This window comes from Limanda limanda, chromosome 12 (assembly GCF_963576545.1).
Source record: "Limanda limanda chromosome 12, fLimLim1.1, whole genome shotgun sequence".
In the NCBI taxonomy this organism is placed as follows: domain Eukaryota; kingdom Metazoa; phylum Chordata; class Actinopteri; order Pleuronectiformes; family Pleuronectidae; genus Limanda; species Limanda limanda.
The window spans coordinates 10691816-10707403 of NC_083647.1; the positions used below are offsets into that span (position 1 = coordinate 10691816).

General features: G+C 42.9%; 1 protein-coding gene across 1 annotated transcript in view; it reads left to right on the forward strand.

The window, feature by feature from the left end:
- The window catches only part of arid1b (AT-rich interactive domain 1B), a 182545-nt gene that overhangs the window by 47740 nt on the left and 119217 nt on the right, over nucleotides 1-15588 (forward strand). Inside the window, exon 5 of the mRNA XM_061082983.1 lies at nucleotides 14426-14530. Within this exon, the coding sequence (XP_060938966.1) occupies nucleotides 14426-14530 (105 nt within the window). The remainder of the gene's footprint in view (nucleotides 1-14425; nucleotides 14531-15588) is intronic.

A 15588-nucleotide genomic window follows, 5' to 3' on the forward strand; every position in this document is an offset into this window, starting at 1 on the left:
CAGGACGAGACGGGAGAGATTACAACAGAACTGGACAGGAAAGGATAGATCTGATACTACGGAGAGGGAGAGGAGAAGACAGGAGGAATCAGAAGAGTTAAGTTAGGGCGCCTCAAGCCGTTCTACAAGATCAGTATCAGGCATATTTCAGTTCATCAATATTGACTATGTTAGTCCATATCAATTCTAGCTCACAGAATTATATCAAGAGAAGTGAAGTGTGGAGCAGAGCAGTGGAGGAAAGTAAAATTACTCCAGATCTATACTTGTTTGACATATTAGCCCTGTGTGACTTTCTAGTCCATTTTTACATTTTACAGGGAAATGTGCTTTTAAATCTTTCTTGCTTTAGTACATGGCTGAATTTGACATTAGGTTTTTTAAAAGATATTTTATGGGCTTCTTTGCTTTTATTGCACAAGTGTAAAAATAGGGAGAGAGAGAGTGTGAGGAAACTCAGAAAAGGGCCGGGTCGGAACCAAACCCATAGATGCTGCTGGAGGCCTGATGCCTCTGTAAATGTACACTGGTAAAAAATAATTAAGGGAACAGACGTTGTCAGAGTGCATACAGGCATCCGGAGGCCATACACACTAATATTTTGAAAGGACATATTTTTATTGATGAGTGCTTCTTTTTTTAATTATCTATATACTTATATTATTTGGCTAGTCACAATTTAAAAAAACAGGATGTCCTGCTTTCTAAACATTTAAAAGAGTGTCATTGCTTATTTTATAGAAGGGAAAGCTCTGAATATTTCTTACAGTGCAGAGCAGCCTGGTCACACGAACAGCAGCCAACACTAGCAGCCTGTATCCACACTGACAACTCATAAACAGCAGACTGAACAGGACATAACTGTACAGAACAGTAAGCAGCACAGATCAGGACATTTGAATAGAAATGTGTTACCTGATTCCCTTGGTAAAGAACATTTTCTGCAGCGTTTAGAGACACAGGGTACAGCACAGGGCTGCGTAAACAACACCAGCAGCAGCATTGACAACAATGTTTTTTTCCATTCAGCCCAGACACTGAATTGATCATTAGCGGTTCATAAATGTGACTCGACTTATTAAGCATCTGCACAAGTTGATGCCATTTGGTAATGGTGGAGTTTTGTGTGTGGAGGTAGTTATACTGTGATTTAGTGCGACGTAGTTAAACTCTCCTTTAGACAGCCTTGAATATTGAGCGCACCAAGACAAACAGCCTAGCAAAGAGCCATTGCAGACACAAAAGAGGGTTGTCAAAAAAGGAAATCGTTAGTCTTAACATAGTAATTTTCACACTGAGTTAAATCTTCAGCCAGCGTGTCTTTTGTCTCACTTTGAAAAAAAAAGCACTTACCCATGTTTTCTCACTGAACATGCTGACACACACACACACACACACACACACACACACACACACACACACACACACACACACAAACACACCGCAACCCACTGAACAAACATTATTCACTCTAACTGCAAACGGCTGAGATCCATGGCCACGTTGACATTTTGTGACAGTAATGATGTGTTTTCATCATCGCCCATGATGTTGCGGCAATTGACCCTCGCTGACATTTATACACCAGGTAGTTCCGCCCTAGCACTCTGATTGGCCAAAGCCCCATTTCACCTGTGCTGATCCCGTATTGGTTGCCATGCCAACCGCTGATGTGGCCGGGGAGCTGGTTTCCATGCATTTTCCATTGTTATTCCACTTAGGGGGGGGGGGGGGGGGGGAATGTTCAATCAGTACACATGCTTGTTAACGCTGCATAAAAGCCACAGTACCATGAGCAGCCGCAGCATCAACATCGCATCCCGCTGTCTTTACCCATAATCAAGAAATCCAACCTATGTGTTAGTGCTATATGGCATTTTATGTTGAGGGAACACAGCAGGTAATGTGGCGACAACTCCTTCTGGATCCTGTCTGCTCGCCATCCGACTATAGACCCGATTACATCCAGTCTTTATCACCTGCTGTTAAGCTCCCATATGTTTACACTTACATTATATTCTTATACTGTATTTTGACCTGGAAGGTGAAATGAAACTTGGCTTTTAATGAACAGGTACAGTTTAAGGACTGGCTTTCCAACCAACTGTCCAATGCATCTGAAACTTTGCAGGCACATATATATATATACACACTATGTGCAAATGAAGTATGGTTATGCTCTATTGGCTAGACTTTTTGAGACTTCTTGAAATATATGTGAGTGCACTTTACTGCTAAACTGTGCCATTTTCATCGTGCATAACAAATGTGGAATGCAGGTCCACTCACTTGAATTCACTGGTTTATGTTCAAGTAATTACTGAAAATACACGATATTGATCATTAAAAAAACATTTTACACATAACAAAAACCAGCCTGTGCTGTGGCATTAAGACAAAGTTAATTGTTCATTGATTGAGTGGGAGAGCAATTCAGAGAAAAAAACAATATCAGAAAATACCAGAATTAATTTCAATAACAAAGGAAGCAGGTCTCTGTCTTTGATTTGGATTCAAGAGTAAACATGTTTGGAAATTGTACTAACACAGTGCAGTTGGCCAAGATTACAAACAGAGTGTGTGTGTGCTTTCAGCTCGGTGCCGAATTATTTTCATTCCTCTGTTTTGTGCGAGTGTGAGTCTCTCTCTGTCAGTTTTTGTAAATGTGTCTGTGTGTACACTAATCAGATGAGTGTGCTGCAGCAATTCCGAGCTGTGAAAAGGTCAAACGCTGACCTTTGTCTGTGATTCCAGGCTGAAATGAGACATGATGTGAGCCGCACGGAACGGATTACACGCACACACATGCACACAATTGCAAGCGCATGCCAGATTAGGATGTCATTGTGGTTTTGACCCCTGTTTTTTGACCCTGCATTACTCTGAGAAATCCAAGCTGAAAAGTTCTTTATTTTGTTCCTCCCGCGCTCTCTGCAGTTCCTCTCCCCCTACTCCACTCCCATTAACCCTAGCTAGAGGACATCCTCCAGCTGATGGAACCATTCCAGCTGCCTTTGACACAGAATTTGCTCTGCAACCGACCGCTATTAGTTGGTTTTGTCACAATTCGAAGTGAAAATGCCGTCTTTCTTTGAGTCTATTGCACTGCTGTGACCTCAACTGATTGCGAGGAGCAGAGCGGGCTAAAAAGACATTTCTAAGACATCAAGGCTGATACGATGAAAAGGCTGATGATATAAAAAATATATATATATATATATATATATATATATATATAGTATCACATCAGGGAAGAAGTAGGTTTTGAAAAAAGCTCCATGTGGGTGGTTTGCTGGTGTATTTGAGTGCTGTAGGTGTTTGAGAACACCAGATATTTTTAAATTGATGATTTGTGATCGTTGTAGCTCTCGGAAACACTGTGACACATACTCTGCCTTAACTTAATTGATTGAGACGGCTTTATGACCTTACACTCCAGTTATTTTTCCAACAAATGCTGTTGAAGGTCCAGTGTCTAGGATTCAGGCAGATCTACTGGTAGAAGTTATTGTTGGAATTAGTGCGTTATCACCTGAAAACTAAAAATCATTATGTTTCTGTTACTGTAGAAGGAGCTTTGACTTCCTGTCAGGCGAGGGTTCTCTTCCGTGGGGTCTGCCATGATGCACTGTGATGTTCCAATGGTAGTGATGAATAGACAAACCAAACGGTGTCTGTATGAGGGTGTCTTTAAGATGCCCTCGTGGTTTCTCATTTCTACATAGACTATATAAGGATGGAAGATACGTCTCCATATGATGATGTTAGGAATAAATAACTAATAAAAACCAAACTTACTACAAAATATTCACACTTGAACAAACATCAGTATGGCATTTTTGAATGTCCTATCCGCTGACATGTCCTATACTGCAGTCAACTGCTATATCGATTGAAACACTTCGGCTTTACTTTTGAGGAGCCGTCATTTCGTCCATCTTTAATAACAGTCTGATTTGTAAAGAGAGAGGTGAGGGGAGGGGTATTCATTTGGTTGCAATCTGCAACCTCACTGCTAGATGAAGCTTTAAAGTGATTTCTTCTGGATGCATATTTTTAACAGACCCCATAAATATCATGACACTAATGTTTTTGGTCTGGTTGTTGGCTCCAATTACGGCGCAAGACACATCACTTAAAGGGAGAAAATCGGTGGCCTTTCCTCCTCTTCCCAGTCGTATTACACTTGACACACAACAGATGAAGTGCGTGATATTTTGTTACTGTCTAATACTTTGTACCCCATAAAAACAGAAATGAGAGAGTAGTTACTTTTATAGTAGTTTAGAGTAGTATTTCAAGAATTTGGAGATTATTTTTTATGGCGTGTTTGCTTTATTGGGTAGTATACAGTGGAGTGTGATGAGAGAGAAAAAGAAAAGGAGAGAGAGATGGAGAGAGAGACATTGGCCACCTGCCAATCTTGAACTCATAATGTTGTGAGAACATGGTAACAGCTTTGATCTGGTATTCCCTGGAGCACTCCCTATTTAATTTTTCACTTAGAAACAGTGTGTTAAATTTATGTTTATAGTGAAATTACAATTAATAGCAAGTACTGTTGCCATACAGTAAAATATAAAGTTTAAGGTGAATATGCCCACGGAGTTGTACTTGAGTCAGTAGAAAACTTGTCTTTTGGCTACTGGATTATTCTAAGGAAATCATTCCCTGCCATTTCACTCTCAATAGTAAAAATAAAACCTATTCACTCTGTCCTCTGTGAAACTGATCCCTCTGTGGTCGTTTCCTCTATTGGCCTTAACTATTTCCTCTTCCTGTATGAGAGTGGGCTCTGGGGAGCAGTGCTCGAGGAGAGGAGCTCTCACCTGATTGGAGGAGACAAGCTTGTTTTACAGGGACCTGCTTGAAGGATGGTGATTTACGGATTCAGATGCTGCCCAGTGATGCTCATTAGTGCAACATAACATGTCCACTATAAAAACAATTTGCAATTATCACTCTAAAGCTGGCTGGTGAAGTTAGACAGCGATATTATTTTACAATGTATAAAAGTCTGTTGTTACAGGCCATCAAATGTTTCTCATGACGGAAGTTCCTTTTGACAACACAGTCTGACCATAAGCTCAATTTAGTGGTTGTTCTGGAGATTTGGATTGCATCTCCACCTGAGTGAGTTTGTCAATTTTTAAAGAAACTTTTTACATTTCCCTCTCAGCTCCTTGTAGCACAAGAACATCTTGTCAATGCAGTTCAAAAGTAAAAACACAAAGTTATTTTTTAATGATGAAATTATATTGAGTGACAGCTCCAGAGAAGCTACTAAATAGACTTTGTGGCAATCTTTTTACCTTGTTTACTTTATTTATATTCCTGTTTTAAGTTTTGTAGGTCACTACTGAAGACTCTTGGCATAACTATAACCGGATGTTGTACGGCTCCGAACTTCCAGTGTGCAATTTCTTATTTTCTGTCTGTCACCCGACCACGTCTGACCGGCAGCAGGCCCCCGCCCTCCACCACCCCCGCTTTTAATCACACCGGGTTAATTAAAAGGCCATGGAGCCTTTATGCTGCCTGGCCCCCTGGCTTTATTACCCCCTTGCTGTATACTGACTCTGCTGCCTCAATCACCGAGCATGCCCTCTTACACACAGACGCACACACACACACACACACACACACACACACACACACACACACACACACACACACACACACACACACACACACTTTAACTCACGCGGAAATGGGAGCTCACCTTGGCGATGGTGGGGAGGTTGAGGAGGCGAGGTCGAGGAAATGAGAGTCAGGAAGGAGGCTGTATGAAGAGAGAGAGAGTGATGTGGTGAGAGCAGAGGGGACGGCGGGCGGGTGGGTGGGTGGGCACCCAAAGTTCAATGTCATTAATTGGTCACCATTTGAATATTAAGTGAAGAACTCTGTTAATTAACAGGATAATAAAAGTGCTGCTGGCTGGAAAGGCGGAGGACAGAAAAAAGGAGGGAGCGAGGGATGGAGGGAGGATAGGTTGTGGAAATGGAGGGCATATGGCGAGAGAGAAAAGAGAGAGGAAGGAGAGAGAGAGGGGCTGGGTGTGAGGTGATAAGAGGGAGAGAGAAACGTCGGTGGGTAAAGGTCTGGCAGTGGTAATTTGCAGAGAGCCGCGTTAATTGTCATAACCTTTTAAATGGCAGAGTTTATCGGAGTCCTCTAAATGTCCCTGCGTATCGCCACGGCAACCCTGGGCCTGGTGCTCTCCGATTGGCCGCCGGTGACAAGCACTTAAGCTTGATGAGTTTTCAGGCAAAAACTAAAGGATAAAATTGAAAAGAAAAAAATTATGTACATACTGTATATGTCAGCCAGGATTTCTGTGAGTGTGTGATGGGGGGGGGGGGTCTGCATGTGTTTGAGACAATGTTTTTAATTTAGTGTGTTTTTTTACCTCCACATTGACTGACACTCGCTAATTGCTCGACCAGAATTCAGCACTGTTTTTTTCCCCTTCTTCTATTTTTTTTCCCTTTTTTTGATTTATGTTTGTTTTTGTACAGACGAGCTGCAATTCAAATGCAAATGAACGCGAATGGGAGAGGTGTTTTTGGAACAGTTAGGACCATCATAATGGCTCAGAAAAGAAGGGGGGCAGTAGTTAGCGGCACCCTAGGGGCCTCATTTAGCTGCCATTTGTTAGGAAATGCCGCTACATTTGTTCCTGGATACAGACTTCACAGTCAGAGGGAGAAAGAGAAAGAGAAAACACCAAAAAAAAATGTCACAGTCAAAGTCAAGCTCGCCAACACACCACTATTGTTCTTCCATGCTTCAGCAAGAGTCATGTGGGTGTACACCAGTTTCGGTGGATGTCCGCTTAAATGTGAGCCAAGGCAATTGAAGTGAATGGGCGTACGGATGGGGGTGGCGGTGAAGGGGACTTGCAAAGAGTGTGTGAAGTGAGGATGGTACAAAGACCGGCTCTTATTTGATTACGCTGTTTAGAGGAATGGGAATGAAAGCCCTGGCAACGGGATCTGCAGCTTACACTGTTAGCTACATCAGACATCATCCCTGAGGGACGGCCTGCACACAAGCCAGACCGGGTGTTTGTACGTGCATGTGCATTTCTCTCTGTGTTTCTGCATGTGTGTGTGTGTGTGTGCGCACTTCTGTTTGGGCAACACGGAGTGCTTGCTTGTGACTGTGTGTGTGTGTGTACGAAGTATCTGTGTGTGTCCTGTGTCAGAGCTCTGGTCCTCTCTCTTGTAGTCTCTTTGTGCTAAAGGTCAGGGGGATTGCTGAGATAGAATCCAATCTGAAGGACACAGCACTAGAACAGGCCCTGCTACAAATGGACCTATTAAGATAGGCTGTACGCACACATACACAAACACACACTCACCGATGTGAAGGCATACACACACAGGAATTCTTGCCTATGCACTTACAGCAGCTATATACATTCTAATGGTCACCTTTCCTGTGATGATAATAATAGGCTGTATCCTGGAATAACTGCCCATCATTTGCATACAGTCTAGCAAATTAAGTGTTTTAAAAGACCATTGTAGGAGACAAAAGTGGGTCTGCCCTTATGATATACTGTATTTACAGCATATCTGAAGTAAACAGATGAATCTGCAAGTATTCTGAAATGGATCAAAGGATGAAAATGTCAAATAACACAAAAGACAAGCACATCGCAACCAAACCGCTGATTTGTCACATTTTTCAGAACACGGTGTAGCTCGCTCTCACTGCTGATTGTTGCTTCAATTATGGTTCAGTCAGTGTAATTGGTGTGAGCATGTGTGCAAGTGTGCAACCAGCCCCCCCCTACACACACGCGCACACACACACACACACACTCACAACCACCATCGCCACCCTCATCATTGCTGCCGATGTCTGATACTAAGAAGCTTTTTGCACACATCTGCTTTTTTTTTCTTTAAAGGCCCGGTCTTTCTTTAGCAGCTCGGCCAAATGAAAATACTGCCTTCAACAGTAATTACTGGCAGAGAGCAGGGTACACACACACCCGCACACAATTAAAGACACGAAGACAAACTCTGCCGTAGGAGGTGGTGGCCAGAAGCACTGGTGTCGATGGTGTGTGTATGCAGTTGTACGTGTGTGTGTGTGTGTGTGTGTGTGTGTGTGTGTGTGTGTGTGTGTGTGTGTGTGTGTGTGTGTGTCTGTTTGTGTGTGACTGTGTGTGTCTGTGTGTGTGTGTGTAGGGGGGGGTTGTTGGAGGGATAGGGGCCTCTCCTAAAGACGCGCAATTAAGCTTAATTTTTAATGAATATTAATGGCATTAGTGTCAGATTTTGTGGAGATGTGCATCTGCCAAGGTGCAGGGGAGAAAGGGTGGGGGGGGGGACTAATTCATTTGGTAGTCATGAGGAGAGCGGCTGGAGTCGAGGAGGGGAGGGGGGGGTGGTATCGATGAAGAGGAGCAGGATGGAGAAAGGGACGGAGATGGAGGGAGGCAAGTGGGATGGGAAGGTAGTGGTGGATGGAGGGAGTGATTGGAAAAGTGATGTATAAAGTGGAAAAGATGTGTAGAAGGAAGGATGGGAGAGGTGTGGGGAGAGCACGAGATTAATGGGAGAGGGAATGGAGAGGGAGAGTGAGGGAGGTGGAGTGACTGATGCCGAGGGAGCAGTTAAGTCTGAGGAGAGGGAGGGAGGTTTGGTGAAAAAAATCAAAGTAAATATGTCCCTGTAATAGAGAAAAGGAGGACATTTTATGTGAACGTAGAAAAAGAACAAAGGACGTGAGAGGACGTTGACTTCATAAATCGGAGCCAATCAAATTCAAGCAGGACACTACTGGGCATGTGTGACCAAAAACTGTGACAAAAATTTGCACGTACATTTTTATAAAAGTGAGATAGCCCAGAGCAAAGACTAGCAGGGAAAACAGGATTTATACGCAAGCATGTTAAAATAAACAACAAATGAAGTAACACACGCTCTTTAGAAAAGAAAGGCAAACTAGAGAGAGAGAGATCGAGAGAGAGAGATGTCAGCCAGAGTCAGCTGAGCGTAATGGCTGTAAATCTTTTAGCTGTGGCTGCTTTTCTGTTTCGTCAAGTGGTGGCACCGAATTCTCCTGCTTTCTGTCATACCCGTTTCATTGCTGATTTTCAGAGACAGACAATCAAACTCATACAATCAGAGCACGGCAGCATTTCACCTTGGTCCCTGCTTGAATATAGAGTTAGAGCGTGTGGAGTGAAACCAACTAAAAGAAGCCCTGTACAAACCTTAAATGAGGTGAGAGATGTGTTCATGAAGCCGTTTTCAGACGGGACCTCCGGTTAAGATCTGGAGAATTGGCTACGAAGTTTACCCAGTTTGCCTTTCACACATGAACAACACAACAGGAGGTTCTCTGAACAGACGCGTTCACAACAGCAACAAATCCTCTGCATTTTTCAGTCGAGAGGTGGAGCAGCCGGGTGCAGCAGATAGAGGCAGGAAGTGACGTATTAACTCCGCTGCGTAGATCACATGATCATGTTTATTTCATCCAGACACCACCGTCAGCTCTTATCACCACAAGCTCTCTTGACATCTAAGTCGGTGTCTTCTACGTGTATGACACCTCTTTTTCACCGGAGGGTGTTTGTTTTATTTTTGCGTCTATTGCACGTTCGAAGTGCCATCTACCCCCCCACTTGCTTGTGGTGAATCCAGCGCGAAGATCTTCTGCTGTGATCACAAGTCGACTTCTCCTTGATTTCTACGGACTTTATAATAGGAGGTCAGGCGGATAAATATCGTAGAAACTGCGGAGCGTTTCCCTCGGACATTTGACCCGCAGCACTGAAATGGTAGCCAGCTCTAGGAGGCGCTGTTCTGTGGCACAACCTGACCTTTGACCTCTTCTTTGAGGAAAAGAGTCATCATACTGATGCAATCATTGACCATATTTGTAAAAATGGCTTTAGAAAAGTGAAGCCAATACAGAGGTGCCTGAATCATGCGTTCTCTCAAATGACCAGCACAGGTCGACTCCACTGGTTTCAAAAGAAGTCTGTTTCTACCATAGTCTGTAAATAAAGATGGGCGACATGACTGCTCCCCAAAAGGGATTCTAAGCTAATCAATCACCACCTGGTGGTAGGCTGCCAAAGTGCAAAAAACATTGCAAATCGGGTAGTTCTTATCACACTGATGTATGTTCACGTTTTTTATTTGTTATTTCTTGCTTTAAAAAAGGATGAAATGCTAAGATTGAAAGCCGAGACTGACTCACAATTTGTCGAGTGCTTGTATTAACGGGACCTTGATACTAAAGCTCCATCCCCTGATCACCACAGTATAGTCGGGCAAGGTCTTTATCTGAGATGCTTTAGCTTCATTTCCAGAGAGTGGGATGAAGTGGAGATGTGTCATCCATCTGTATATCCAGTCTATGGTTCGTATTGAAGTCTGTGAGAAAATGACCTTACTTCTCATTTTCATAAAATTGCTAGTTTCAAGTCTTTTTCAGTGCTTCATGATGTTTATTTTGTAAACTATGGTTCCAATTTAGAGGAAAATGGATACTGTCTGATTAACAGCTCGTACCATCCAATGTGTGCAGGGCGCAGGTGAAGGTGGGCGTGAAATGTCCTCAAGCTCTACCCCCCCCCCCCCCCCCCAAATATCACACAGACTCAATACAAAAGATTCAATTTAAGCCGGACTGAGTAGCTTTAGTAGCAGGATTCATCAAAAAGTCTCATATTCCAAACAATTGTCGGCTGTCTGACATCTTTCTGCTTTCTCGAACATTTCACACTTGCCGACTGACTCTCGTTCCACAGCGGCCCGGGATTAACGCGCTGCTGCAATATTGATTTATGTCCGCATAACACCTCTCCGGCTCTATATATTACACCACATTCAGCAGTCATCTATTCAATCAAATCTAATATTACACTGCCTCTCCACACAGCTGTCTAATAGCATTTAACTCACAGTTTGATTCCTCCATTCCCTGATGTACTTCAAACGCTTGCCTTCAATATCCTTCATTCGTTTCTACTATGCCAAGATGAAGTCTTTTGAAAAGCATGGAGGATGAATGAGCATGTCTGTGTGTGCGTGCGTGTGTGTGTGTGTGTTTGGGGGGGTCTGTGTGTGTGTGTGTATGTGTGTGTGTGAGAGAGAAGACAGGATTAGCTGTGGCCTAAGGCTTAAGGTATGGAGTGGAGTGTATTTTAGAAGCTTCTAAATTAGCTGGGAAATGGGATTTTGAGACAATGGACTGGAAAAAACTCAAATAAAAGGATGCACTCGCAGCACTCCTTCATTTGCCTCTGATGTGCTCTCGCTTTTTCTCAGTCTCTTTATTTGCCTTTGTTTCTCCCTCTTCATCTCCCTCTCTCCCTCTGCTTTTCTACCTCATTCATTTATTCTTCTCTTTTTGCATCTCACCTTCTGTTTTTCTCAGCCACTGTCACTCTCTCTCTGCCCACCCTCCTCCTGGTCCGTCTCACCTTCTCTGTCCGTATTCTGGTTGACAGTGATGATGTAAGAACGTGAGTGTAAACAGTAGTATGAGGCTAACCTCTCTTTGACCCACTTAAAACGGAAATCCCCCCGAGTACACAAACACACGCTCACAAAAACGCAAATACACACAAACACACACACACACTCTGCAGACTCATATGCCTGAATAAATATTGTTCTTGGGTCAGCAGCCACTTTTCTCTTCTCAATTCACTGTGCGAGTTACTGTCACATGCACATTTTTTTGCCTGTGAAACCGAACTGTGTGTGGAGTGTGTATGTGTGTGTGTGTGTGTGGGTGTGTGGGTGTGTGTGTCTGTGTGTGTGTGTGTGTGTGTGTGTGTGTGTGTGTGTGTGTGTGTGTGTGTGTGTGTGTGTGTGTGTGTGTGTGTGTGTGTGTGAGTGTGTGTGAAACACTTGTCCACCACATATTTCCTCTGTTTCTCCTCCTCCCACCCCTCCTCTTTTCTTCCTTCCCTGGGTCTTTATTTACCTGTGGAGGTGTGTACTTGGGTCTCTGCTTCAAACAGAACACTTCCGACCGTGTAATATAAGCCTGATGCTTGGCGCGCATCCAGCGATGAACACAGGGGGGGCTGTGCAGACAAACAGCGCTCGCCTTGGGCCCTGACGAGGAAACTCACATGGCTTTTTGTTTCTAAAAGTTGTTTTCGATCTTGGCTGCAGTCCTGTTGTGTCTCTCAGCACACGCCACTTATGGAATGGTGTGTGATTCACTGATTGAGCCGCAGCTTGGTGAACAGGGTTTTCCCCCTGGCTTCGAGACATGGTTTGGGGTTTTTGGGGCTATGATCCCAATGAGGAGGCTCCTTTGTAAAGATTATGACTTGATGTTCCATTTATGTTCCGTTATGTGTTCAAATGTTTTATGTGTGGTTATATTTGTAACTCAAAACTTAAAAAAGTCTTTAGTCTTTAACCAAGACCAAGATCTACTTTACCACATAGACCTTAGAAAACACTCAAACTCAACACTCAAACGAGGCAGTCATCAAACACATATTAAAATAATCATTGAAGTTATTACCAAGTATAACTTCAAAGTCTCTTAAAAGGAATTATTTAAAAATTATGATCACCAGATTCATGAATTTCACACAAGAACTGGTTGGTATCGGGTTGAAATTATTGATGATATCACATACATGTCTGTAGATCTTATTTTCTTCAGTGTGCAGTTACTTTTCATTACTTGGAAACTGGTTTTATTTTTACTTCTCTCACAAGTATAATTTTCATACATCATGTGTTACTCCATGTTTCAACAAACGGTGGAAGTAAGATGCTAGCAAACTGATGATGTTTAAGACAATTCAAATTGTGTTAAACTATTATGCTAAATTAATTGAGCAGCAGAAGACAGAATGATCTTTCCTATTGGCACATATGAAACAGTTTGTTTCTTAGCGCAGCACATTGCAGGACCAGATTTGAAAGGGAGTCATGACTTCACAGTGGATGCAGCTTGACTAACTTGATGCTATAAAATGGTACTAAACCGAACTCTGACATTTCAAGAGAAATTAGGATTTTTTTCCTGCAATTTTTAGAATTAGTGCTTTGTGATTTCACTGGCTAATAATTGAAACTCGGATTTGATTTTTGCACTAGTTTAGGGCATCTGAGGTCATTACATTTTCTTAATAATAGATGACTGAATACATTAACTTTTGTCTCTGTGTGTGCAGCTCTTAAAACTGCATGCAAACTGTGTGTGTGTACAGAGTATCTGCAGGTTTTGCATGTACATAAGGATTTATATAAGATTTCTTGAAGAACCTAGATAAGGAGTGAAATGGTATCATTCACCCCAGAGGTACAAATTGTGTCACATTTAATGCTCTAATAATAGATCCATTTCACATGATACATCTCTTGCTGTGAAGGATAATCTTCTGCTATAAAATTATATCACCTAGCTGACAGGAATATTGCCCACCTACTACAGTATAATCACACAACAGATAAAAAATCTAACTGTGGGGAAAAAATGGATTTCAAAAGTAAAAACCTGAGGACACACACACAGGCTATGTGCATGTGGCTTTGTGTATGTTGTGTTTGGTTGTGTGCGCGAGCACTCGCATGTGATCTCTTGCCGCGTCTCGCCGATCAGTTATCGCTAATCCTTCCACTCAGAGCTCTTTAACAAGTTGCCATTGTGCTGCCGACGCTTAACATGATGGAGGAACGACCTCCGTGGTGAATGAAAAGAAGAGGGAGAGGGAAGGAGGGAGAGATACAGAGGGAGGGAGAGGGCAACACCTCCGACAATGGAGAGAAAATTGGTTTACACTAGATAGGCTTGTGATTACAGAGGGAAAGAAAATGACTTAGATTGAACAATACAACTGTGTGTGTGTATGTGTGTGTGTGTGTGTGTGTGTGTGTGTGTGTGTGTGTGTGTGTGTGTGTGTGTGTGTGTGTGAGTGTGTGTGTGTGTGTGTGTGTGTGTGTGTGTGTGTGTGTGTGTGTGTGTGTGTGTGTGTGTGTGTGTGTGTGTGTGTGTGTGTTCTGAGGATTAGTGGGTGGTTAGGCCGGGATTTGGGTAAAATGAATTGTCGGGTATGGTGTGCTGATGGGTGCTTGTTTGGATGTTTTTCAGTCTGCATGTACATCTGTGTGTGTGTGTGTCAAAGTCTGCTCTAGGCAAAAATTAATGAGAACAAAAACCAAGCTTTATAAGCAGACAAAAAAATCACATGATGCAAAACACTGTAGCACAAAAATAAGTTGCCTAACAAAGACCTCATAGGTCAAAACAGTGTCTAAATAAAACATTTTCAATTCAGTTCTTAAACATAACGTACGTATAAACTGCTTTTATTTGACTAATTTATGTACATATTGGAAGGGTCTGTAAATTCTGTCCTTTTAATTTATTGATCACAGACTCCCTGTGTTTCTCTCTCTGTCTCTCTCTTTCTTTTAAGGAGGCCCAGCAGGAGAGCTACAACACCCGGGGTCCTGCTCCAGGGAGTTCTGGGAAGGCCAACAATGAGGAGGGTGTCTCCCAGGACCGCCCCTCCAGTCTGCCGGTGAGTGACAGACAGTTCTGACCACCGATAAGCACCGAAGATTGCTGAACGTTGGTCGTACAGTTGAATAACAGCACTTTATCATACATCTCAGGATTAAAGAAAGGAGTTGTTTGTTGTAGCAAGCATCATAGAAACATAAGCTCCTTATGTTTTCCTTCATTTGTTGAATTTCTGGCGTACTGTCTAATTTTCAGTTGTAAGCCTCTCTGGCCAATCAAATGGCTCCACTTGTCCTGTGACCCGTCTCATTTTGACTGCTCATATATGCTACTCACATGAGTCTGTGTTTCCACTGCCGCCAATGCGGATTCCAAAAAGGCCACACGCAATGGCCTGTGATCTCAGCATCACGCACTGACTCACACAACACACAAGCGCACACACACACACACACACACACACACACACACACACACACACACACACACACACACACACACATTTCCACATGCACAGAGAAACATATGCACACACACATTCCTGCTAAACACATGCAGTCACACATGCGAACCCTCACACACTCCCTCTTGGCATTTGGGCGAGCTAAAAATCGTTAAGCAGGTTGCCTGGAGGAGGAGTAATTGAGAAGAAATTGTGAGGCCATGGCTGATCTACGAGGGGAGAGAGAGAGATGCGCTGCTCCATTTTTTTGGGGGCTAAACTAATCGCTTTTTTACTCTCTATCATTTCTCCCCCTTCCAGCTCCACAGCACTTTCAAGAATAGAATAAATAGACATTTGCAAAAGTTGCAAATATTGGCACCGCTTGAGGTGTGTGCCGTTTAATTTACCCGACACTTTGGAACAGCCTCAGGAGTGGAAGAATAAACTGCAAGAAAAGCTAAATCAAGAGTATGAACTCAAATAAAATCATGATATGTTCCCCGCACTGATACTTTAAAAGTCTATGTGCCTGGTCATCTTTCAACAAACACTGACGGCTGACTTTCTTTCTCTTCAAATCACTGGCGGATTTATCTGTCAGTTTTCCAATCTGTTCTTCCACTTCCACTTTCACACACTCTTTCTACCTCTGTTTTGTTTTTTTCCCTGCA